We start from the raw sequence: 23,692 nt of genomic DNA, 5'->3' as shown, positions 1-23,692 counted from the left end.
CAAACTGTGACCTCCTGGTTCATAGGTGGATGCTCAACCACTGAGCTCACTGTCACCTTTGAATGACCAGAGTATTTGTGTTTTTAAATCAAAAAGAAAACTGACAGGGAAATGTCAGTGCTGCATTTTCAAGGTGTCTTTTTATAGTAAAGGTGGAAAAAAAACCCTCAGGCGGTTTTAAACTGGCATGTGGTGGGTGGGTGCTCATTGTCAAGAAGGCGTTTTTCTGAACCAATTTAGGGGTTGAAATGCTGGGTGGAGGTGGAGGGAGACAGCTCCCAAGATGGGCTTTATATATGGAATTGGAACGGGGCTGGGAGTGAGTTCCCCGTGGCCAAGGGTATACGCAGAGACATTTGGTAGGACTTAGGAGAAGGGGTTCCCGTGGGGTTGGCCAGGATGACCTTCTAACCTAGAGAGATAGACAGGGCTTGGGCCAGAAGACTGCTAATATCCCTCCCCACGCTGGGAAAGTCATCCATTTGGATTCCCAAGTAGGTGAGGGTAAAGCTGATCTTGAGTTCTGTTCTCCTCCCTGTATGCTGTGTGACCTCTGGGTCTCATGCTTTCTCATTGTAAAACCGGCCAGTGTCCAGTGTCTTCTTCTGAGGATGTGGGCAAATCTCACGTGCAGTGCCCAAAATTGGCAGGCAGAGGAAAAGCATACATCAGAGGAAAGTGTGCTCGGTGTGTGGAACAGCCAACTGGGCAGGTTGTGCTCAGAGGAGGGAGGATGCTTTAGGATCACACAGGCCCTAAAGGTGAGCAGGCATGGGCAAGACAGAAGGGTGAGGCAAGGGCGGGTCTAGAGCTGTGGGGGTCCCAGCGAGCTCAGGCAGGTGGGCATAGATTGAGATGGGAAGACTGAGCCAGATGGTTGGTGGGGTTAGATGCTGAGCTTCTGAGGGGTGTGCAGAGGGTAGGCGCCCTCTCGGCTCTCTGGGGCTGAGCTCTGAGTTCTGAGCAGGGACCAATGCCTTTGATCTCACATCCCCCCCCCCCCCGCCCCCAAGGCAGGAAGTGTTGTTATCCCCAGTTTACACATGGGGAAACTGAGGCCCAGGGTCACACAGCTGATCAGCAGTGTGACTGCTGACTGCAGCTGGGTGATGGCTGCTGTTAGTTGTGAGCTCTGTGGCAAGTTGTACAATTACACCCCTCCCCCCGCCCCCCATGGAGATCTGGGTGTTGCCCTTCGTACAAAACCCCCTTCTGTGATAGCACCTCCACGCAGACTCCGGATGGAGCTAGGACTGATGCTACAGTGACTCAGATCCAGAGTGGGGTGCGGTCGGCTGGGGCATCGGTAGAGGCCGGGCCATAAGTTGGGGACTATAGCTGATGGGGCCTCCTGCGGAAGTGAGGGAGGCAGGCGGACACCTGGTTGCCTTCAGCTCTGGAAATAGGATTGCCTAGATTCTGGAAGGAGAGTGCCCCTGGCCTTTGGGTGTGTGAATGAGGGACGTGGTCAATTTGAACGATGACTTGACACACCCCTTCCAACACTGACCCAGCCCGACCCGGTACAGACTGTGCTGGGCACTGGGCTTCCCTGCGGGCAGCCCCTCACTGTCTGGCGTTTGCTAGGAGGTGGCTGGAGGATCTGTCATGGCCCTGGCCATGACCACAGTAAGACCTGCCATGTACCCAGGCAGGCCCAGAGAGGTGGGTGAGTGCTGGACCCTGGATTTCCCCGTCGGTAAAGAGGGTTCAGCCGAGGGAAGAAGGCGTTTGGCGGAGGCCCTGTGTGCGTCGGTGTCAGTCCCTGCAGAACAGCCTCGACACGAGTTCATTTTGCCCGTCCACAGCTGCTGGTCCTCATGGAGATTAAGGAAATAGGCTGGTTCCAAGTTCTGGTTGCTGCAGGGAGGAAGAGGTGGTGTGTATGGAAGGAGCACGAGGGCCTGGGCCCCTGGGAATGAGGGGCCCCTTCCCCTTTCTGGACCTCCGTTTCCTGCTCTGAGTTGGGACATGGGGTGGCAAGGAAGCCCTCACTCCGTCACCAGAACTGCTCCCATCAGCATCATTATCATTCCTATTGCTGTTTCTTAGGAACTTATTCTGTGTGGGGCACTCTGCAAAGCACTTTACGTGTAGTATATCTTTAATACCCACCCCCGCTCCAAAGCAGAATGAATTGTTATCCCCAGTCTACAAAAAGGGGGAACAGTGACTTGGCTGAGGCCACACCGTGGGTGAGAGGTGGAGCCGGTGCCTGGCCGCAGAGTCTGTGTTCATCTCCTTTAATCTCTGGGTCCTCTGAAAACACTGGCCAAAGGTGTGTGTGCGCCAAGGACCCTGACGTCACAGTGGGAAGGGGTGAGTGGGTCCATTTTAAAGGTGGAGAAACTGAGACCCAGGGAAGTTCTGCTCCCCCTGGGGCTGCTCTGGGAGTAGTGAGAGCTTTCTAGTGGGGCCTGTGGAACTGCCAAGCCCCAGTACCCAGCATGGTCCCAAGAAGGGGTCAGGCCCCCCACCCCACCCCGGGTGTGGGGCCCCTGTTCCCCAGGACTGCAGCTACGTTCACCTATCACAGCCCAGCACCTCCTGGGCAACATCTCCTACTTGTCTGTCCTCCTGGTGGAGGGTGCTCTGAAGTGTGGCAGTATGGGGGGCGGGGAGGCTCAGCTTTGTTACATGGCAGCCCCCTAAAAGGGTGAATCAGACCCTGTCCCTACTCTCCAGGAACCCCCAGATGGTCAGGAAGGAGAGCATGACAAAAGACATGCCAAAGCCACACACTGACCAGCCTCATCTGAGGAAGTCAGGGAAGGCTTCCTGGAAGAAGGTGACGTTGGAGCAGGACTTTGACAGATGGGGCTGGGGAAGGCATTCCAGGCAGAGGACACAGCAGGGGCAGAGGCCCAGAGATGTGGTAGAACATGGCTTGGGTAACAGGCAGCGATGAAACTGAGAGTGTGTGGGGTCTGGGGTGTAGGCCAAGGATTTGGACACTGTCCTGTGGGCTGTGGAGAGCCAGCAAGGGTTTGGGAAGAGCGAGACAGTTAATCTGTTTCTAGAAGGGACTGTGGGTGCAAGCCCCGAATTAGTCCTGCCAGGTGCTGGCAGAAGCTGGAAGCTCTCTCTCAGAGCCCCCCCCCACCCCACTGGACCAGGTGACTCCCCAGGGCCTCTCCAGCTCTGACAACGGTGTGGGGATTGCCATGGAAACCAGCAGGTCTCCACATGGGGACAGGCTCGGAAAGTCCCCTGGTGCCAGCCACGTGTATTTGGATCCTGGCTACTACCCCTAGAGCGAGACTGTTTTCTTCCTTCTAAACCCGTGTTTGGGCCAGGGTGAACCATACAGGCCACCAGGACGGGCCTTGCTCTGCCCACTCTCCTGCTAATACTCGATGCCACCTGGATCTGCCCATCTCTGGGTCCGTGTGGCTCACCCCGCCCACTCCACTGTCCTTTACCCTGAAATATAATAAATCACGTGCTGGAGGAGGGAGGAAGCTGTAAGCTCCATTACGAGGTTCAGTGAGGCCCCAGTGGGGCATTAATCATATAGCACTTTCTGCTCTGATCGGTAAATAATGGGGGGGCAGTGGGCAGAAGCCTTGAAGTGGAAGCCAGGCCCGGGAAAGGAGCTAAAGGGGGATTAGCACCCATCCCCGCCCCCTAAGCCCCACTCAGGATGCGTCCACCATCTGTGTTTGAGCCCTCCAGAAGTGGACATTTCCTTGATGGGCCTCAGTTTCCCCAGCTTGCAACGCAGGGCATTTCCAGCTCCAAGTAGCCACACTCCCCGCAGCTGTTGGCAACGCCTGACAGAGCAGCTGATGAGAGGCTATGGTGAAGGGCCAGGACTCTGGAGCTTGCCTGCCTAGTTTGAAGCTCCCATCTAGACATAATGGCTGTGTGACTTTGGGCAAATCACTCCACCTCTCTGTGCCCCAGTTACCTTTGCAGTAAAGGAGCATTAACTCGTTAGGGTGTGGTGAGGGTTAAATGAGGTTATGCAGGCAGAGATCTGTGCAGAAAGTAAACAGTAGCTGATTATTATTGTCATGTTGTTGATACTACTGTATTGTTATTATTATAAGCTGTCACTTCCCAGCTAGGGGTTGGTCCCTGAACTGGGATCTGGTCACCTAGAGAGAGGGACCCATGTATCACCTTCATGTCTCCAGCACATGGGACTTGGCCCAGAGATGTTTGCTGGCAGCCCCAAGCCAGCCCTGTCCCCTCAGCTGTGCCACAAGCGGTTGTAAAGCGACTCTGGGACCAAGGCCAGCACCCTCTGGGGAGGAGGGTGTGAGTTCCAGTCTCGAGGGCCCTGGACCCCCAGGAGGAGGAAGGCAGCCTGTGCCAGAGAGGCAGCTGCGGCTCTCCGCGTCTCCTGGCCTGCATCCTCTTCAGGGAAGGAGCTGGGACAAAACTGTTCTGGGTAAGGAAGGGCCAGCGCCACTGCACTGCCACCCCGCCCCCCATTCGAGCTGGGAGGGAGTGACTTTTCACTGGGGCCAGAGAAGAGTCGCTGGCTGCCCATCCCACACTGTGCTCCTCTGGGACCCTGGGGGGAGGGCTGGAAGTGGGGCCAGGCTGGGCTGGAATGAGAAACAGCTTCAAGAAGGGGGAGCGGGGTGTCTGGGGGCGGGGGGGGGGGGGCACGTCCAGCTAACAAAACAATGGCTGCTTGAGTCAGCGGCTGTGGCCTTAGTTCCCAGGCAGGCCCTGCGCGGAGCAGGCCCGGCCTAGCTCCCAACATCCGGCAGCACTGCTGACCCAGCCTCACATGCTTCACTTTGGGAAGTGGTAGATGGCTCGTCCTGGGGGCTCCCCAGTCCTAAGGCATCCCTGAGCTTCTGCCCAGTGGCCTGCAGAGCTAACTGGGAACATTTGTTACGGTGTTGCTGTTACTGTCCCCACTTTACAGATGAGGAGACTGAGGCTCAGAGAGAGTGGGGCACCCCATCGTGTTAAGAGCCGTGAAGCTTGGCACATTAGGGGCCTCAGCTTCTGTCTGTCTGGGGACACAGCCAGAGTGTGTGGGCCCCCTGCCCCCATCCCCATCCCAGTACAGCCAAACCTCTGACCTCAGCCTGGGGGCTGTCCCTCCAGACTGTGTCCAGCCTCTCTGCAGGGCCCGGAGTGCTTTGCGGGTGGGTGGACACTTGTGTTCAGGGCAGCCTGGCCAGCTGGTTCACGCAGCCCTTCTTGATGGTACCCAGTTGGCCTGGATGACCTCAGTGCCCTGGGACTGGGTGACCTGCCTCCTCCAGAGAGGGGGTTGGGGCAACCACGGCAGGCTTCTCTGAAGCTCCGGAAGGGTCTGCATGAACTGCTGTGGCCATTGTCCTTCGCCAGTTCACCCTCCTGATTCAGGCAGCCGGGGGCAAGGTGGGGAATGACTGCGCTGCGAGTTCTGCGGCAGCCTCTGCCCCTCTTTGTGCCGTGCTTCCCCCAATCCATTGCTCTGGCTCTCCAGCTCAGGGCCGGGCCTCCTATTGTTCTCTGGCCTGTTGGCCATCCTCTCTAGCCCTGGCCCGTCCAGGAAGCGGGTGTCTTGATCACCCACAGGGAGGTGCTGGTATTTCCTCTCTGGGCAGCAGGCAGCTTCCTCCTTGGCCTGGGACCCATTGTGAGAGGCCCCCCAGGATGGAGTCCGTTCTGACCTCTCCCAGGGCCAGCAGACAGTAGGCCCATAGCTCTTTCCATGCCTCAGTTTACCCTCAGTGCAGGTGTCAGCTCAGTGGACTCACAGCCCAGTAGGTACAGTGTCCAGAAAGACCCCTCCGACTGATGTGGGGGGGAGGAGTTTGGGTTTGAGAATCATAGGTGTGCCTTCAAATCCTGACCTGACCATGTGTCCTTGGGTGACCTTGAGAACACTTTCCCCTTTAACCTCAGCGCTTCTGAAGTATGGGGGAGGAGTTACTCCATTGGGCTTTGCAGGAAGCAACAATCCAGGCCCTGTTGTGGAGGCCCGGCTTTTGAGGCCCCCATTACATTGTACCTGCCTGGTCCCTGTTGGTTCCCTCTCCTCTACTCCTTGTCTCTGGGGCATCTCCTGGCTGCTCCTCAGCTGTCTAAGCTGAGGGAGAAGGAGTGGCTGGGACAGGAGGTTGAGGGAAGCAAAGGGGCTGGCCAGACCCAGTAGGACCTTGAGGGTCCAGGAGCAAAGTTTGGGTTTATGTCGAGGGCATTGGGGAGCCATTGAAGGCTGTTGAGCTGTGGTGGAGGTACAACCTGTTTTGGGTTTTATTTTTTAAAATAAACTTTTTATTTTGGAATAATTTTAGATTTACAGGAAAGTTACAAAGATAGTTCCTACATACCCTTCCCTCAGTTTTCCCGATTGCTAAGGTCTTCCATTACCAGAGGACATTTGTCTAAACTAAGAAACCCACACAGGTAATTTGCTCTCAGCTAAACTCCAGATTTTACTCCACGAATGTCCTTTTACTTTTCCAGGACCCCCCTTTGCATTTAGTGCTTCGTAGTTTGAAAGGTTCCTTTTGGCTGCTGTGGAGGGTGAGTGGGAGGGTGCCCACATAGCCCCCAGCCCAGGAGAGGTGAGCGGAGGGCCGTCTGTACTCTGCCACTTAATACCCGAAGTGTGCTTTCCACTCCTGGCAGTGAAACCTCACAGTTCAATCACAATAAAAAACATGAGGCAGGAAGATATACAAAGTCCCAACAGCCGGTGTAGTCTCTACCTGGGACGGAACCACTGGGTCTTGCAGCCTGCCATGGTGCCCACCATCGCTGCCTCATCCTCCTCAGAGTGCCACCTGCGGTGGGACTGAGGTTTGGCGGGGTCTGCGGGCAGGATGTGGGAGGCCTAAGAAGCTAGGCTCTTGAAGCTCTTACTCCAACTGGCTTCCTGGGGAGAGAAAGTCAACACAATTACAGCTGGTAGTGAAATCAATATGTCAGAGTTTTAATGGGAGAGTGGGCAGAGCTGAGCTTTGGCACCAGGAGGCAGCTCGCCGGAGGGGTCAGGGAGCATCCTGCTCTCAGAAAAAAGGTGAGACCAGGGGCTGCTGCTCATCCCATTATAGAGAGGGATAGACGGAAGTTCTTGGAGGAATCAACACCAGCCGCCAGGTATTGTCTGGGCCTGCACACCTGCTGCCCCTGTGTGGCCACACGTAGAGTAGGCATACGATTGACTCATAGTTTTCCCTTCGTTCTCCAGCACTCAGCATGGCCGGGCTGCTCTCAGTCTCTCTGCTTGGAAAGGGAGCGGGCCAATGCAGTTGTTCACACTTTAGTCAGAATTAGTTTTCTTTCTTTAGTAAATGCTCACCCCAGAGCTCAGTCTCTGCCCTGGAGAAGCTCACGCACAGGCTACCGTGATGAATGAAGGGGGTGACGGGCACAGAGCCTTCCCCGAGGAAGGGGGATCATTTTGAGTCACACTTTGAAGGCTGGCTAAAGACTTACTGGCTGGGCTTGCCTGGCAAGGGGAACCGCGGGCTTAAGACAAGGGGACTGAGCGGCTCAGAGGTGTGCAAAGGGCACTGGCCGCTGAGGAAACAACACTGCGAGCGAAGGTGCAGGAGCCCTGGAGGGGAAATGTGGCCACATTTGAGGAACTGCAGAGATTGGTTTCTCCCGCCGAGGGTGGGGCACAGAGAAGAAGTGAGACTGAGGCCTGGCTGCTTGGCAAGACCCAGGTCACAAAGGCCTTCAGTGCCAGGCTTGATACTGAGGACAGCTGGGAGCCCAAGGTTCGAGGCCGGGGAGGGCTGGCCAGTTTTGCTCTTGAAAAGGTGACCCTGTGGATTGCAGGGAGCTGCTGTGACAGTCCAGCGCTCCCCCCACTCCCAGGGGAATGATTGTTTCTGACAGGCCCACGCTGAGTGAGACTTGAAGGAAGGCGGGTGCTAATGAAGGAATTCCAAGCAGTGTCATTTGGTCAGAGGGGTATTTTGGGCCTGTGGAGCTGACTGTCCCAGGAGACCAAGTTCGCCTGAGGCCACTCTTGGGACAGCTGCCTGGTCCCCAAGCCTTCTGTCCCCCGTTTTCCGGGCCTGCAGCCCCTCCCCCAACAGGGGAGGCATTTCCCCGCTGGCCCAGCGTCCATTCGTGAGCCAGTTCAAAGCTTTGTGATTTCCCCTGGCGGTTAGGGAGTCAGCTTACCCCTCAGAGCACAGATCATCCGGAGCAGCCGACGGGTTACTTCTCCTTTAAAAAAATTTTTTTTTTAAATTTTATTTTTAGGATGAGAAAAAAAAGTTGGAGCAAAGGCTTTTTAGAAAATTCCTTCGGCACAGAATTAATGGCTTGTGAACGTCAGGGCAGGCAGGCGAGAGCCGAATTCCCAGCATGCTCCCCCCTCATCGTCTCTGTTGCCCTGGCCCACAAATCACCCAGAGCTGGGCGCCTGTCCGGCTTTTCCCAGGACCCCCCACCCGGGCTGGCTGGGGCCCCCCATCGCAGGGCCCAGGGCAGAAAACCTCAAAGGTGACATCGGGGCCTCCCTGGTCTCCCTTCCTTCCCACGCCTCCCAGAGCTCAGGGAGGAAAGTCACGTCCTCTGGGCAAAGGTTTACCATTTTAATTTTAAAACAACTTGTTTAATGATGCAAGTAATCCATATTCAGAGAAGAGAAGTTATGTAACCCCTAGGGAAAGTGTCCCTCCAGAGCCTGAGTGCAGACAGAGCCCGCCTCACCTCCTCCCTGCAGCTGCAGGATGGCTCAGGGGGGCCTGGCTGGGAGAGGCAGCTGGGGAGGCGGTGCAGGGCCCTCTTTCCAGGGCTGCCCCAGCTCGGGCACGCGCACAGGATAGAGTAGGGCAGAGCAGGACGAGAGGGAGCCAATTACAGCTGACCCCTGAACAATGCGGGCTTGAACCACATGGGTCCACTTACAGGCAGCTTTTAAAAAATATACAGTTGGCCCTCTGTATCCTCATGTTTTGCATCCACAGATTCAACCAAGCACAGATCAAAAACACTATTTTGCATGTGTTTGGGAGTGCGTGGATGTGGAGGGCAGACTGTATGCATTATTCTGTGACATTTTATAAGGGACTTGAGCATCCTCAGATTTTGGATACCTAGGGACGACTCGGGGAGTCAAAAGTTATACGCAGACTTTCATCTGCACAGGGAGTCAGTGCCCCTAACCCCTGTGTTGTTCAAGGGTCAATTGTGTATGACAAACCGGGGAATGGCACTTCGGGCAGAGGGAACAGCAAGGGCAAAGGCCCTGGGCAGGACCCAGCTTGGAATGTTTGAGAAATAAATGAGGCCAGTGTGGCTGAAGTGGAGGAGTGAGGGGAAGAGGGTATGGAATGGGCTTGAAAGTCCCAGGGGCCTGATGGGAGGGAGGATTTAGGATTCAGGGTTTATTCTGTAAGTCACCAATAGAGAGTTTTAAACGGGGAAGACCTGCTTTGCATTTTAAAGGGCTCACTTGGCTGCTATGTTCTGGGGAAATGTGGGGGACCAGGGGGCCTCCTACATGAGAGGATGGCCGCCTTAAGGTGGTCAGAGGGAGTCAGGTTCAAAAGCTTTTGAGGTAGGCATGACTTGCCCGATTCTACTTGATAATAATTGTAGTGACGATCATGTCAGAAACAGCAATAGTGTCAGCTAACACGCTGAGCCTGGACCATAGGCCAAACCTGCTGGGTGTGCTTTTCAATGAGTTATCTCATCCCAGCCCCTAGGAGGGAGGTGCTAGAGATGCACCCATTTTATAGCTGAGTATACTGAGGCTCGGAGAAGTGACTTGCTCAGGTCACCTCCAGCCATCCCATGGAGGACTACCCCCACTCATGGGTTCTTACCCAGGGCACCCCAGCCCCACCCGCATCTCTAGACTCCAGGCTCAACCTCTCAGGGTTGTGCTGAGAAACAGCCCTTGCCTAGAAGCCCATGAGGCCACAACTATGTTTATTTGCTCAAGGACAGAAGGACCCAGTATTTATTGTTTTCTTTTGAAAACTAGCTGAGCTTTTGTGCAAACACCACACAGGCACACAGTCAATGGCTTAGGTTTGCAAAAAGCACAGATAAGCAAAAAAAAAAAAAAAAAAAAAAAAAAAAAAAAAAGCCTCACTAAGCTGTACCTTAAAGCCAGTTTCAATGCTATGACCTTCTGTGTCCCTGTTCAGAGCCTCTGACGCCCACATCCTGGCACCTGGGGGCCAGTGTGAGTTCAAGTCTGCTGGCAGTTTCAGTCTGTGGCATTGCAGCTGGGGATCTTGAGCCTCAGTTTCCCCACCTGTGACGTGGGGCCTCAGAGGGCCTCCAGGATTCAGGGAATTGATGCCCAGGCCTGGTCCGCTGTCTGTTCCCAGTAAACCTGGCATGTTTTACTTCGTTGTTTATGCATCTGTTTTACCAAAATGGCTCTGCCATCCCGTGAATTCTTCAACCGGGTGTCCTCTGTCATAATCAATACAGGTGTGTGTGGCACTAAGGGGTGGGAGTGGCTCTTCTGGACTATGTGCCGTAATTTATGTAGTTTACATGCTCAGTCCTGTCATCCTGTCAGATATGAGGTTGTGTCCCCCATCTGGTCTTCTGAACTGTGCTTGTATCTGCATCCTTGTGGACGTGCACAGTCATCTTCTCAGAGGCGTTTCCTGGGGGGAGGGGGTCTGCTTTGTATTTTTGGCAACTTCGAAAGGACCACCTGGACCTGGAGAAGGGTGGGAAAGGTGGGGGCAAGTCTGGGAAATGGCGGGGGACTGGGATCAGAAGCTGCAGCTGTCATGCTCCTGGGAGATGGGGCTAATTTGCTATCCCGGTGGCACGGGACTGATCTGGATGGTGGGACTGGGGGTTTGGAGACATCTAGCCTTGATTTGCCCATCTGTAATGTGGGTAGATGAGGGGATGTGTGCTTGAGGGGAGGCCTCAACCTGGAGTCCTGTGAGCTGCTGGGAATTTGAGGTGGTACTGGGGTCAGAGCAGGGGGCCTGGGAGGAGGGTACCCCATGGTTTCTGTGGGGACATAGCCGAGGTAAGAGGGTAAGTTGAGGCAGAGGATGGGTCTGGTGTGGGCTCCTCTGCTCTGCCAGGCTGTGACCAGCCAGGAGGAGCAGCCTGTTCATACAAGGGCATGAGGGTATGTAAGCCTCACCCTTTCCCAACCTCCCTAGCCCCCTGCACACTGACCTGTCACCTTGGCAGTCCTTCTTACCCCCACCCACAACTCCTCCTGTATGGCTCCTATGTACCTGAAACATCATCTTGGGTAAATTTTGTGACTAAAGCCAAGGTCAGGGATCAGTCTGGGGTTGGGGACGGGACCCTGCTTGTATTTGGGTCTCAGCCCAGAGCTGGGCCTATAAAGCAGAAACAAGACTTTAAGGCTCTGATGCTGAGCCCTGAGACACACACCGTGCGGGAGGGAGCGGGAGAAGGTTCTGGAGCCGAGGTCTGATGTGCTGTTTCTCTTCCAGCTGCAGCCAGAGCAGCTGGACTGTGGAGCTGCCCACCTACAGCACCCGCTGTCCATCCTGCAGCCCCTGAAGGCCACGCCCGTGTTCCGAGCCCCGGGCCTCTCCTCCGTGGCCGTGGCCAGTGTCGGCAACTACACCGTGGTCTTCCTGGGCACAGCCAGTGGGCGGCTGCTCAAGGTGGGGCTGGGGAAGGAGGCCGGGAGGGACGGGGGAGCAGGAGGCCGAGGTCCAATATTAGCCTTCGTGTCCCCCGATTTGCCTCGCCCTTCACAGTTTACAAAGCATTTTCACATCTGTTTCTTCCCCTCCTGCTCATGACAGTAAGTGCCCTGTCGTGCAGAGGAAGGAGCCAGTTGCCAAGGGCCAGCCCTCTCTCCGTGTCTGCGCCTGGGCTTCGAGGCACATGGAGCTGCATCCAAGTCTCTGGGCTCTGCCACTTTCAGGCTGTTTGACTCGGGCACATATTCCCTTTTTCTGGGCCTCAGTGCCCCCATCTGTGAAGGGCCGTGAGCCCTGCCTCTTGAGACGGTTTGGGGCTTTGATGGGAGAAGGCCACCGCCTGGCAAGTGGGGGCTCTCATCCCAATTCCCCTCCCCCCCACCACCAAGGTGACTGGTTTCCAGAGGTAATAATACCTGGCCTGAGGTTTCTGGAGCTGGGAAGGTGAGAGGGATCTGATTCCCATGATGGGGCTCCTAGGGGAGGGCCTGGACCTGCCCCCCTCAACCACCTCCCATTCCCTGCCTGTCCAGGAAGTCAGCTGCCTGACACAGCTTCAGTGTGCACCAGGCCCTGGCCTAATTGACTCAGATCCGATAATCCAGTTCCCTCAGCTGCCCAGGCAGACGCCACAGGTTGGGGCTGGGGTGGAGGGGGGTTCGGAGCCCAGCCCACCTGGCCCTGGGACCCTTGCTAGACCACTAACAATATGGGGGAGATGCCAGGTGTGGGGGGTTGTCCTCAGCCTTTGAAGCCCCCCATTGAAGGTCCTTACACAGTGGGGCTCGTGTTTTGGGGTCAGATACTTGGATTTGGATTCTGGCTCTGCCACTCCCAGCTGTGTGTCCTGAGTGAGCCTCAGTTTCCTGTCTGTCGTGTGGAAAATGAACTGGGCCATCCAGGACTGTGGTCAGAGTCTCCTGCGATGATGCCTCTGTGTGTGGGAAACAAGGAGTCTCCCCTACTCCCTGCCCATGAAGCTGCACTTATTAGGCACCCACTGTCTACCCAGCCTTAAAGGGCACATCATGGGCACTACCTCTTTTAATTTTCACACCCCTGCAAGGGCCATGATTCCCATTTCACAGATGGGGACACTGAGGCTCCGAGAGGGAAAACAGTTGCCCCCAAGTCACACAGCAAGAGCTGGGCTTGAATTCAGGTCTAGCTGGCCCAGAGCACACACTACCCCTCAACCCACCTCTTCACCCACCGTCCTGCTCTGTGAAGACTCTGTCTCCTGCCAGCCTGGGGTTTAGATCGTAACACCCAGCCCAGGCCCTGGAGCACAGTAGGTGCTCAATAAACATCTGAAGGAGTAGGAATGAATTGAGTGTCTGCTGGATGCGTGGGGGTGGGGCTGGGGGCAGCATCCTGAACCTGGGCCAAGCTGCCTTGGACAGACTGCCAGCAGGCCACCTGGGACTGGCGATGTCTCAGGGGCTGGAAAAAGGCCTGTGGGAACCTGGGGAGAGAGTAATTTCATTTTGGTGTGTGGAGGGCATGCGGGCAGCTTTTCTGGAGGAGACATTGGGAGAACAGAGATTGGCCTCATTTGCACGTGGGTGGGAGGGGGAGAGATATTCCAGAAGGGAGCACAACTGGGGCAAAGGCCTGGAAGTGGAATTTGTGATTTGGTTGAGTGAGTAGAGATGAGGCTGGCAGTAAGTTGGGTCAGATCATCAGGGCTTGCACAAGTTTATTCCATAATCAGGAAGGACTCCCTAAAGGTTTTAGAGCCCACAGAGGAGGAAGGCCCTGAGCACTGGTACGAGCCCAGGCCTGGGGCAGCATGCTGGGAGTGAGTAAGGCCAGCTGAAAAAGAGCAGTTTGCTGTGGCTCTGAGGGACACACAGAGGGGCCCTCAGCTAGAGAAGCTTCCAGGCCCCAGCTAGTCCTGGTTGTCCTCCTGCCTGGACATTGGACCCCATGACCCAGCTCCAGCCTTGGAGTCTAGGGTTAGACAGGCCGAGGCTTGTATCATGACCCTGAGGAGTCTTCATTTTATGATGCCTGCCAAGTCCCTCGGCCTCCTTGGGCCTCAGTTTCCTCATCTGCAAAATGGGTATGAGGGGGGAGGAATGAGCAGTATGGCCCCATTAGCACTTTGCATGCATCTTTTCATCAGTGCTCCCCACAGTCCTGTGGGGCAGGTACTGTCAGCCCCATTAGCTCAGGAAACTAAGGCCCATAGACGGGGAGTGCCTTGGACAACTTGTCCGTTTTACAGCTTGTAAATGTCAAAGGCAGAATCCAAACCCAAGTTCCTGCTCTTAGGCGTGACGCCAAACAGCCTCCCAGAACATGTTTATAGCTGTAAAGCCCGCACGTATTCACAGGGTGGGATGTGTTGGTGAGGAGCAGAGAGGGAGTTCCTGATAGGAACACAGCAGAGGCAAATGTGTGGCGGCTGAACCCATTGCCTTCCATGTCTGTGACTTCCCACCAGTCCTGGTGGGCCCGAGAGGATGGGGAGGCTGAGCCCCAAGCCTGGATCAGGTCCCCTCCGCCAGGTGACAGCTCCCCCTGCTGTGGGCACCCCGCCACACACCATCACCCTGACCACCCCCACCTCCACAGATCAACCTGAACGAGAGCATGCAGGTGGTCAGCAGGCGGGTAGTGACGGTGGCCTATGGGGAGCCTGTGCACCACGTCATGCAGTTTGACCCAGCAGACCCTGGCTACCTTTACCTCATGACGTCCCACCAGGTAAGGCCAGCGCCCCAGCCTGACAAGGTCCCAGGATGAGCTGAGCTGTCTTGCTTGCCTGGCCTTTGCACACACTGTTCCTCCAGCCAGGAGCACCCAATTCCCCACGTCCTTTGCCTGCTCACCCTTCACCTCCCAGTGCAGGGAAGCCTTATTCCCATGTTACCCCCGTTATAGTGTTGAGCCTCAGTTTCCCCCACCTCTCATGGCCCTCACAGGCTGAGTCCCCTGGGAGGGGCTGGCAGCCTCACTGAGCTGGGCCCCTGCCTCTGCCTCCAGATGGTTAGAGTGAAAGTCGCTGCGTGTGCCGTGCACGCCACCTGTGGGGACTGCGTGGGTGCGGCCGATGCCTACTGCGGCTGGTGTGCCCTGGAGACACGGTGAGGCCCCGGGCAGGGGCAGGGGCAGGGGCTGGGCCTGGGAGGCTGCAGCAGGAAAGGAGCCCACGTGGGTCCTGACGTGTGTCCTGCCGCTCCAGGTGCACCCTGCAGCAGGACTGTGCCAACTCCAGCCAGCAGCATTTCTGGACCAGTGCCAGCGAGGGCCCCGGCCGCTGTCCTACCATGACAGTCCTACCTGCCGAGATTGATGTGCGCCAGGAGTACCCAGTGAGTTGGGGGCAGGACCCACTGTGAAGGATACAGGGTGGGGAGCTGCCCTTCACCTGGCACCTAAGCCCTGAGAGGTGGGGACTCCTGCCCATAGTGCCCCTGGGACCCGGAGACAATAATACAGTGAGAAGGACTGGGCCCTCCTGAGCCCTGACCAGGTGTCAGAACATGCTGTGTGCATGAGGGTCACCTCCGGTCGGCCCCACAGAACTCTATGCGGTGGGTGCTCTTTACATCCTTATTTTACAGATGAGGAAACAGGCACAGAGAGGTACAGGCTATAGAGCCAGCAAGTAGCTGAGCTGGGAGTTGAACTCAAGTGGGCAGGCTCCAGAGTCCCAGGAAGGAGGGGCGAGTTGTAGGATGGGAGGAGAATGAGCCCTCCCTCACCTTTTTGTCTTTTTCCAGCCCAGAACAAGGGAGGGGGTGGAGGGACCACCAAGTGCCAGGCTGCTATTTCTCGTTCTCAGAATCAGGTGACTGTAGCGTGGGGGCAAGTGGCTCCCTCCTTACTGTGCCCCGGAGGGCCTAGAGCTACCTCAGCCCCTCCCCACCCATAGCAGGCAGCATTGGGGCAGGAGTCCTTCCAGACCCTGGCAGAGAGCTGGGGCAGAGGGACAGACAGGCCTGAGGCCCACCCAGCCCTGCCCTCAGTGGCTTCTCTGGCATTGGGTGTCCTCATCTGTCACCTGTTTCAGACAAAACCCTGGCCCTTGAGGGACTGACATGCTCATGGGGTGAGAGAAAATAAGCAAGACAGATTGTTAAAATGGTGATAAGTGCTATGGAGAAGAAAGCAGAACAGAGAGAGGGGTGGAGATGGAGTCAGGGGTGTTGACATTTTAGACCAGATCAGCATGGGGGCCCTCACCGCAAAGGTGACATCTGAGCAAAGATATGAAGCAGGTGAGCCAAGTCGCGTGTCTGGGAAGAGTGTTCTGGGTAGAGGGAACTGCCAGCGCAAGGGCACTGAGATGAGAACAAGATTGGAGGATTTGAGAGTGTTCGGGGGTGGGCTCAGAGAGGTCACGGGCCAGATCGTGCAGCACCTCCTTGGCTACTGTAAGATGAGTTTCATTTTGCAGATAGGGAAACTGAAGCCTAGTGGGTCACATGTAGGCTGCAACCTACAGTCCTAGCCACCCGCCACCGCCATTGGTTTTCCCGGGGTTGCTAGGTTGGGGGCGGAGCTATAAGGGGAGGGCCTGCCCCCCAGCTAAGGGTCCTTCACCTCCAGGGCATGATCCTCCAGATCTCTGGCAGCCTGCCCAGCCTCAGTGGCATGGAGATGGCCTGTGACTATGGGAACAATATCCGCACTGTGGCCCGGGTCCCAGGCCCTGCCTTCGGCCACCAGATCGCCTACTGCAACCTCTTACCCAAGGACCAGTTCCCGCCCTTCCCGCCACACCAAGGTAAGCTCTCCATTCGCTGGACTGTGGAGACAGCCATCTGGGGTTCCTCAGATGCCCAGCCCCGAAGGGGTGTCATGGTGGATCTCAGGCATGGGGGTCTTTATGTCACAGACTCTGATGTCAGTGGAGACCCCTCTACCCCCTTGTCCTTCTCTCCCTGGATCCCCTGATCCATTCCAGACCATGTGACCGTGGAGATGTCCGTGAGGGTCAACGGGCGGAACATCGTCAGGGCCAACTTCACCATCTACGACTGCAGTCGCGTTGGACAAGTGTACCCCCACACAGCGTGAGTGGGCTGGGGGCTAGTTTCCAGGTAGTGGGAGGTTTCACTCTTGGGGAAGGAAGCCTTTGGAAGAAAAATGATAGTGTCCTAGAGGCAGATAGGTCCCTCAGCTGTTCACTCGCCAACTCATTTAGACAGCAAGCTATTGTCACCTAAGTGCCTGGGTTCTGTGAGCACCTAGGCTGGTAGGGGTAGAGAAAAGGGCTTTGATTACTCTTCATTTAGTCTCCTAAAGGTTCTGCTTGCCCATTTCCTTCTTGCATACTTCTTGCAGTGGGGAACTCACTACGCTACCAAGTGCACAGCCGTTCCTGGCCGCTCTGATGATGAGAAAGACCTTCCCTTGTGCTAGGACCTGCCTCCTGGGTTGCAGTTGTGAGGGGCAGGGGTGAAGTGAGGGTAGAGAGCTGAGTATCCGCTTGTCTTCCAGCTGCACCAGCTGCCTGTCAACACAGTGGCCCTGTTTCTGGTGCACCCAGCAGCACACCTGTGTCTCCAACCAGTCTCGGTGCGAGGCCTCACCAAATCCTACGGTAAGCCAGGCCTGGGGCTGCCCTCTGCCTCCACTAATTCATCACCTCTTTTTTCTCTCTCTCTCTTTCATTTAATATGTTGAAAACATTTCCACGTCATTAAATTTTCTTCTTTGGCACCACATTGCACAGCTGTGCTGGCCGGTCACATAGCAGCGCATTTAACCAATCCCCTGATGTTGGACACGCTGATTACTGTTTGCGTGCTAATGCAGCCAGGGCACTGTACGCATCCTTGATTATTTCCTGCAGACCAGTCCTTAGAAGTGGCATTTTGGGGTGAAAATGTGGCTATATTTTTTACACCTTTAGCTCAGCTGCCCTCCAGAAAGCCTGCGCCAATTTGTACTCGCACCTGCAGGAGGAGGGCCCCTTTCCGCACATCGTGCCAGGACTGACTAGGGTTTAATTTCATCTTTAATACTTTCAGCAACCCTAGGGGGTCAGGGAGTAGCAGACTTGTAATTTGAATCCAAACCCCTCTTTTTTAAGACCGTGTTCTTCCCGTTTCCCCAAATGAGCTGGGCTGAAAGGCCCATGTCTTGGTCTCCCCATGGGCCCTGGACACCGGAGTAGGGGATGCCAGGCTCTTCCTGGGTGGAGAGGGCACGCTGCCTCAGGAACCACATGTCCCCAGGCTCTTTTGCTCATTTGGTCCCTTGGGCTCCACGGGCTGATTCTGCACTGGCTATGGGCCGGGCCCTCCCCGGTGCTACGGGATGGCTAGACTTAATTAATTGTACCAGGGCCAGGTGTGCTGGTAGAGTGGGAAACGGGAGGAAGAATACAAATGGAAATGCGACATACCTTTTGTTGGTTGTTTCTGGGGTGAGTTCACTTGCAGGGTGACCTCTTACGTTTACCCAAAGAGCCTCCGAGGCTATTCCAAGCCGTATGCCAGGAATGACCAAATGGGATTCCTGAGACTTTGGCTGCGGTAGGATGACTGGACTGGGGTTGGGGGACCGCGGGGTCCTGAGACCACAGCTCATCTCCTGTCAGACCTGGCTGCTGGCCCTCTGTTTTGTATGAGGGCTGCAAGGGACCAGGGTGAGGTCCTGAGTACCTTCCTGCAGTTCATCTCTCCAGGAAAGGGATGTTTCTGCCCATTTTCCAGATGGCACAGCTGAGGCAGTCAATATGAACCAGGGGCCCTGGCTCCCAGCAGAAGGAGGTCACTGGGGATCCAGTCTAGACATGGATCCTAGGAAGCAGCCCCAGCCTCTTGGCACTGGACTCAGACAAACTCGTCAGGAATCCTTGAAGCCTTGTCTGCCCACACTCTTCCAGTTTCAGCCCCTCTGGCCTGAGCCTCAGAAGGGCTTTGAGGAAGGCGAGTCCACCAGGAGCAGTGCTTAACTGAGAGCAGTGAGGCAGTGATGTGGAGTTCTGTGCTGGGAGACACCAGTGGAGGCTGTGTGGCTAAACCATAGGGGAGGCCCCAAGCCTCTGCACTGGACGTTGGCATTTCCAGCCTGGACTGACCAGGACTCCTGCTCTTGTTTGGGGTCCACATCTTCCAACCCCCAATCCAGGGCTGTGCACACAGTAGGGACTCGGTGAATGTCAGCGGGAAGCATTTGAGCTGGCAGCCTGCCCCTAGAAGGGTGGTGGGGTGAGGGGAACCCAGGCTCAACCCAGTGTGTTTAGCATTTATTAAATATCTATTGTATGCCTGAGTCTGGGCACTGGGAACGAACCCAGTTAGACGTAGTTCTGCCCTCCCCATCGTGAGCCACGACCTGAGTTGTGAGTTGTGGCTGTATGGATCTGTGCCAGCCACCAATCCTCTCTGTGCCTGCTTCCCCATCTGTAAAATGGGACCTACTTCAGAGGCTGCACCTGTAAGGTACCGGTTTCATACTTGGCACATAGTAGGTGCTCAGTAAAAGGCGAGGTGGGACAGGAGGACCTCTTTGCGAAGGGGACCTTGGTGCCAGGAGCTCACCAGCCTGGAGGTGTTTCTCTGGCGGTGCCCTTATGACCCACTCTCCCCCAGATCTGTGCTCCGTGGGTCAGGAGGTGGGGTGGGGGCACAGAGAGGGCCTGTCTTAAAGGATTATGGTAATCCAGCAGGAGAAGAGGCAGCCGCCTCCCTGGGCCTGCAGGAGGTTCTGACCAGTGCTTAATTTGCCATCTAATTGCGTGCCAGTTAGCTGTGGAGGCGCCATGCCTGTGGTCGGCGGCAGGCAGCGGGGTCGGAACATCCTTCTGGACCCCTCAGGAACTGGGAGGAGGCGGTGGCTTTGAGCAAGGCCTGGGCGGTGTCCCTGGGAAGCAGGTACTGGGGCTGAGACTTGGGTCACTTCCCTATTTCCTCCCAGGCCCCAGAGGAAGGAAGTGGGGACGTGGAGGATGCTGGGAGCAGGGTTTCCGCTTTTCCGAGGATGGCGTGGCCTCCCTGAGGGTGGCTCCCCCAAGGAGGTGTGCTTCAGGCCTTCGAAGCAAGGAGGTTCGGCAGATGGGAGGGCAGCTCCTTGGTGGGGAGCCTGGAGGGACGCCTTCCTGAGGAGCCAGTGGAAAGAGTGGTTTGGTAGGAATGTGGGGCAGGTTAGGGGGAGGATGGGGCTGAGGAAAGGGAGGGAAAGGGAACAGGCCAGTGGGTTCAGGGCCCCTGGGCCGGTCAGTGCTCCCTTCACCGGGATACCAGTTCTCTGCCCTTGAACTTGGTAGAGAACATGGGAGCGTCTGTGAGCTCCAGCATAGGGACAGATCATGCCCTCTGTGAAGCAGCACATGCTGGGCTCACGGTGGTTTGTCGTGGCTCCCGCATTGCTGCCCAGCATCTGTCCCCACTCCCATCTCCCTCCTGAGCCTGCAGGCCGTGCCCTGAACTTCCTCCGGCAAAGGGAGAAGCCACTTGACTTGGTTTGGTTGCAAATAGGGTAGCCCTAGTTCAAACTGGCCTCAGCCCCAACAGAATTAACTGACCCACGTGAGTGAAAAGTCTGGAAGGGTGGCCTCACCTTCAGGCACAACTGGATCCAGGGGTCCCAGCAAGGTGGTCGGGGTCCTCCCCACCCCTCTGGGTGGGCTCCATGCTCAGGCAGGTCATCCCTCCTGGCAGCAAGATGGGCCCGGCTACTTCAGGCTGCTCCCCGTCCCGTTAGCCCGGAAACAGGAAGAGCGAATTTCATTGGTTCTGGCTGGAGTGGCTCTGTTGGATGAGCACCATCCTGTGCACTGAAAGGCTGCCGGTTTGATTCCCAGTCAGGGCACTTGCCTGGGTTGTAGGTTTGATCCCCAGTCGGAACATGTACAGAAGGCAACCCATCGATGTTTCTCTCCCCATCCCTCCAACCCTCCTCTCCTCCCCTCCCCCTCCCTCCTCCTCCCTGTCTCTCCCTTTTTTGCTCTAAGCTGTCTTCAGGTGAGGATTTAAAAAAAAAGAAGAGCTTTCTTTGGTTCTGCAGAAGTCCCATAGTTGAGTCGCACTGGCTGAACAAGAGTTCTCTACATTCATTCTCTGAGCCAATGGCTGGGGCCAGGGTGGTCTGGGCACCTGCCCATCCCTGAGGCTGGAGTTTAGAGTCAGTTTTCCCAAACCAGAGGGCTGGGTTTGGGGGAAGTTCCGCAAAGGCCAAGCCAAAGTTAGAGGCAGATGGTCGTGGCTGGAGGCCAGCAGCAGACACACCTGATGCCCCATGGAGGCTTTGCTGACCCTGGGGGAGGCATTGGAGGAGGGCAAAACTGAGCCAGCGCTCTCAGCCTTGGTCTACTCAGTAGAATGAGTTCAAACATCCAAGTGGCCCAGGGTTATAAGGGTCAAAGGGAGTCAGGGGCCCCTCAGAAATGGTCCCACATCATTCCCTCTGGAGGGCCTCTTATGGGAGCCCCCCTCTGTTGACCTTCACCCCTAGACTCCTCTGTCAGCCACCTACCCATGGGTAGGGAGGAGCTGGGGGGACAGAGCTGCTGGTCTCCAGCCAGCTGCAAAGCAGAACTGGCGGCAGCTGGGAAACCTAATTGAAGACATGTGGGTTCCATTCCCTGGAATTCCATGGCGTTCACATGAGACAGCACAGGACAACGACTCCGAGAGGGACAGCGACTTGTGTGAGCTCACACAGGGGGCCGGACACCAGCTCCTACCTCCCAGCCATGCACTGTCAGCTCAGGAGGCCTCACCACAGCCTGATTGTGTCGCTTCTTCAGCCAAGGCCCCGTGCTCTGCACCACGCACAGCTCCCAAGGAAACCCACCCATTTGGGCGACGTTTGGGCGACGTCTGGACAACTAGAGCCCTCGGTGCTGCACATTCCATCTCGGGCAAACCATTTCACTTCTCTGTGCCTCGATTTCCTGTCTGTCAAATGGGTGTGATGATAGCACCTACTTCCTAGGGTTGGGGGAGGGAAGATTTGTTACAAAAATACAGGGCCAGGTGCTGAGAACTGTCCATGTGCACAGTGAGGTCTGTGTGAGTAGTGGCTGCCATTGTCATGAGTGTGACCATTAGTTATTATTGGCCTTGGCATCCCCTCAAGGTCTGGTTTGATGCTAGACCCCTGAGGTTTCCCTGATTAGCAACAAGGAGAAAAGACCCTGAGAAGGCCTCCAACTTCCATCCCTGGACGCCTTTGACCCTGGCTGGTGACCTCAAGGTGACAGATGGATCATCATGTTTCCAGACCCTCCCCAACCAGACTTGGGCAGGAGAGCAGAGCAGGCAGCCCCTGGGCTGAGGGGTGGCTGGCCCCTTTGTATGGCTGTGGTTGCTCCAGGGTCCCCTACGCTCCCCTCTCTCAGGTCCCAGCAGTCAGGCAGCCTGGGCCTCAGTTTCTGGCCTGAGAGTGACAGATGGGAGTTCAAAGACCAGTTCTGCCCTCTGACCTCAGGCCACCCCCACCTCTCTGAACCTCAGATTCTTTTTATTTTATATATGTATTTTTAAAAAATATATTCTTATCAATTTCAGAGAGGAAGGGAGAGGGAGAGATAGAAACATCAATGCTGAGAGAGAATCATTGATCGGCTCTCTCCTGCACGAAACCCGGACATGTGCCCTGACCAGGAATCGAACCGTGACCTCCTGGTTCATGGGTCAACGCTCAACCACTGAGCCACACTGGACAGGCAGAAACCTCGGGTTCTTGCCTGCCCATCTTCCCTCCCTCCCTTCCTTTTTTGAAATGGCCTTAGTGGCTCCACCTCTGCCATAGGGATGATGATGCCCAGGCCCTCCCTGGGATTCTGGGAGCCAGCGCCTCTGCCCAGGGCTGTGACTCGGACCCAGGCAGCAGGAAAGGCTGTCCACTGGAGCCTGGTGGCACCAGGACCTTCACAGCGCCTGTTTCTCATGGGCCATTCAGAAGTCGGGTTTCTTTTCTCTGAATCATTAATGTGTATCATCTGAAAACTGGCATTTCAGAGCTGGGTGGGGTCTTGGAGTGTGGGCACAGCCCCCATTTTACAGGGGCTGATCCTCAACCTCAGCCTCCTGGCCTCCTCTAAGAGGCCTGGGAGGGATCCAGTTCTACCACTTGACAGGTTATTTTCTCTCTCTGCCTCAGTTTCCTCATCTGTAAAATGGGGCCAGTATAACTTCCTGCCCATGCAGTTGCCACGAGGATCAAATGAGATGGTTGGGACTCACTGGCACATTGCCCTCCGTGCTGTAGATCTTACGGTTTTGTTGCTAGTGTTTTCTCACACCAGCTGACTGGTGTCTCCTTGGGGAGGTGTGACTGCATGGGCAGGCTGGGTGGCCACGAAGCCGTCTCTTCTGAAATGCCTCCTCGGTCAACTCCACCTCCTGTGTTTTGCCTGCAGAGCTCTCAGGACTGCCCCCAGATCCTGCCTTCACCCCTGGTGCCCATGCCCACAGGCAGCTCCCAGACCATCCCAGTGCGTCTGGCTAACGCCGCCTTCTTCCAGGTGAGTGGAGGCCAGGCCAGGTGGGAGGGGGCGGGAGGCTAGGAGAGCTAAGTCCCAGTGGGGCCCCGAGCTGTGGGCCCACCGCCCATGTTTTGGTTTCCTTGCTCTGAGTTTCCAGGTTCTGCTAGAGAAAGCCCCGCTCTGGTTGCACAGAAAAGGGAAAGGAAAGTGGGTGGAGAGGCCTAGGCCAAGGGGACAGCAGGCCACCAGCAGCCGAAGGGGAAGCCTGGCCAGGACCCACTGGGTGTCAGAATGCTTTGTCCAGGACCCCCAGACTCCCCTGCCCTCTCAAGGTCCCCAGCAGAGCTGGGCCACAGCCCATGGTGGGCATTGCCCATGTGTACCCCGCCCTGCCTCACCCCCAGGCTGAAATGCGACCCTGGACACATCTCCCCAGGGGTGGCTGCCAGTCCTCCCTAGAGAATGGCCGGAGAACCCCCTGCCGCCCCATGCCCCGTTGTCCAGATGGGGAAGATGAGGTTCGGAAAGGGGAAGTTGATGCCTCTAGCGCGTCAGCCTAGACTGGTACCCTAGCCCTGGACTCCCGATCGAGTGCTCTTCCCCACAACCAGCCTTCCCTTCCCCCACTTCCCATCTGGGCTGGGGGAGGGGATATCGCCCCTTTCTGGGTCCCTTCTGGGTGGGAAGCGTTGATGAGTCCTGG

General features: G+C 56.3%; 1 protein-coding gene across 1 annotated transcript in view; it reads left to right on the top strand.

The window, feature by feature from the left end:
- PLXND1 (plexin D1) overlaps positions 1-23,692 on the top strand; it is a gene marked incomplete at its 5' end in the record, with an annotated part of 51,625 nt that overhangs the window by 5,609 nt on the left and 22,324 nt on the right. Inside the window, 8 exons of the mRNA XM_080675578.1 lie at positions 11,376-11,552; positions 14,175-14,306; positions 14,586-14,686; positions 14,785-14,914; positions 16,155-16,332; positions 16,513-16,621; positions 17,049-17,151; positions 22,924-23,028. Coding sequence (XP_080531704.1) covers positions 11,376-11,552; positions 14,175-14,306; positions 14,586-14,686; positions 14,785-14,914; positions 16,155-16,332; positions 16,513-16,621; positions 17,049-17,151; positions 22,924-23,028 — 1,035 coding nt within the window. The remainder of the gene's footprint in view (positions 1-11,375; positions 11,553-14,174; positions 14,307-14,585; positions 14,687-14,784; positions 14,915-16,154; positions 16,333-16,512; positions 16,622-17,048; positions 17,152-22,923; positions 23,029-23,692) is intronic.

The sequence above is a fragment of the Plecotus auritus genome (assembly GCF_963455305.1).
Source record: "Plecotus auritus genome assembly, chromosome: 6".
Taxonomy (NCBI): Eukaryota; Metazoa; Chordata; class Mammalia; order Chiroptera; family Vespertilionidae; genus Plecotus; species Plecotus auritus.
Note: the sequence above shows the minus strand (reverse complement) of the source record. Positions and strands in the feature narration are given on the sequence as shown.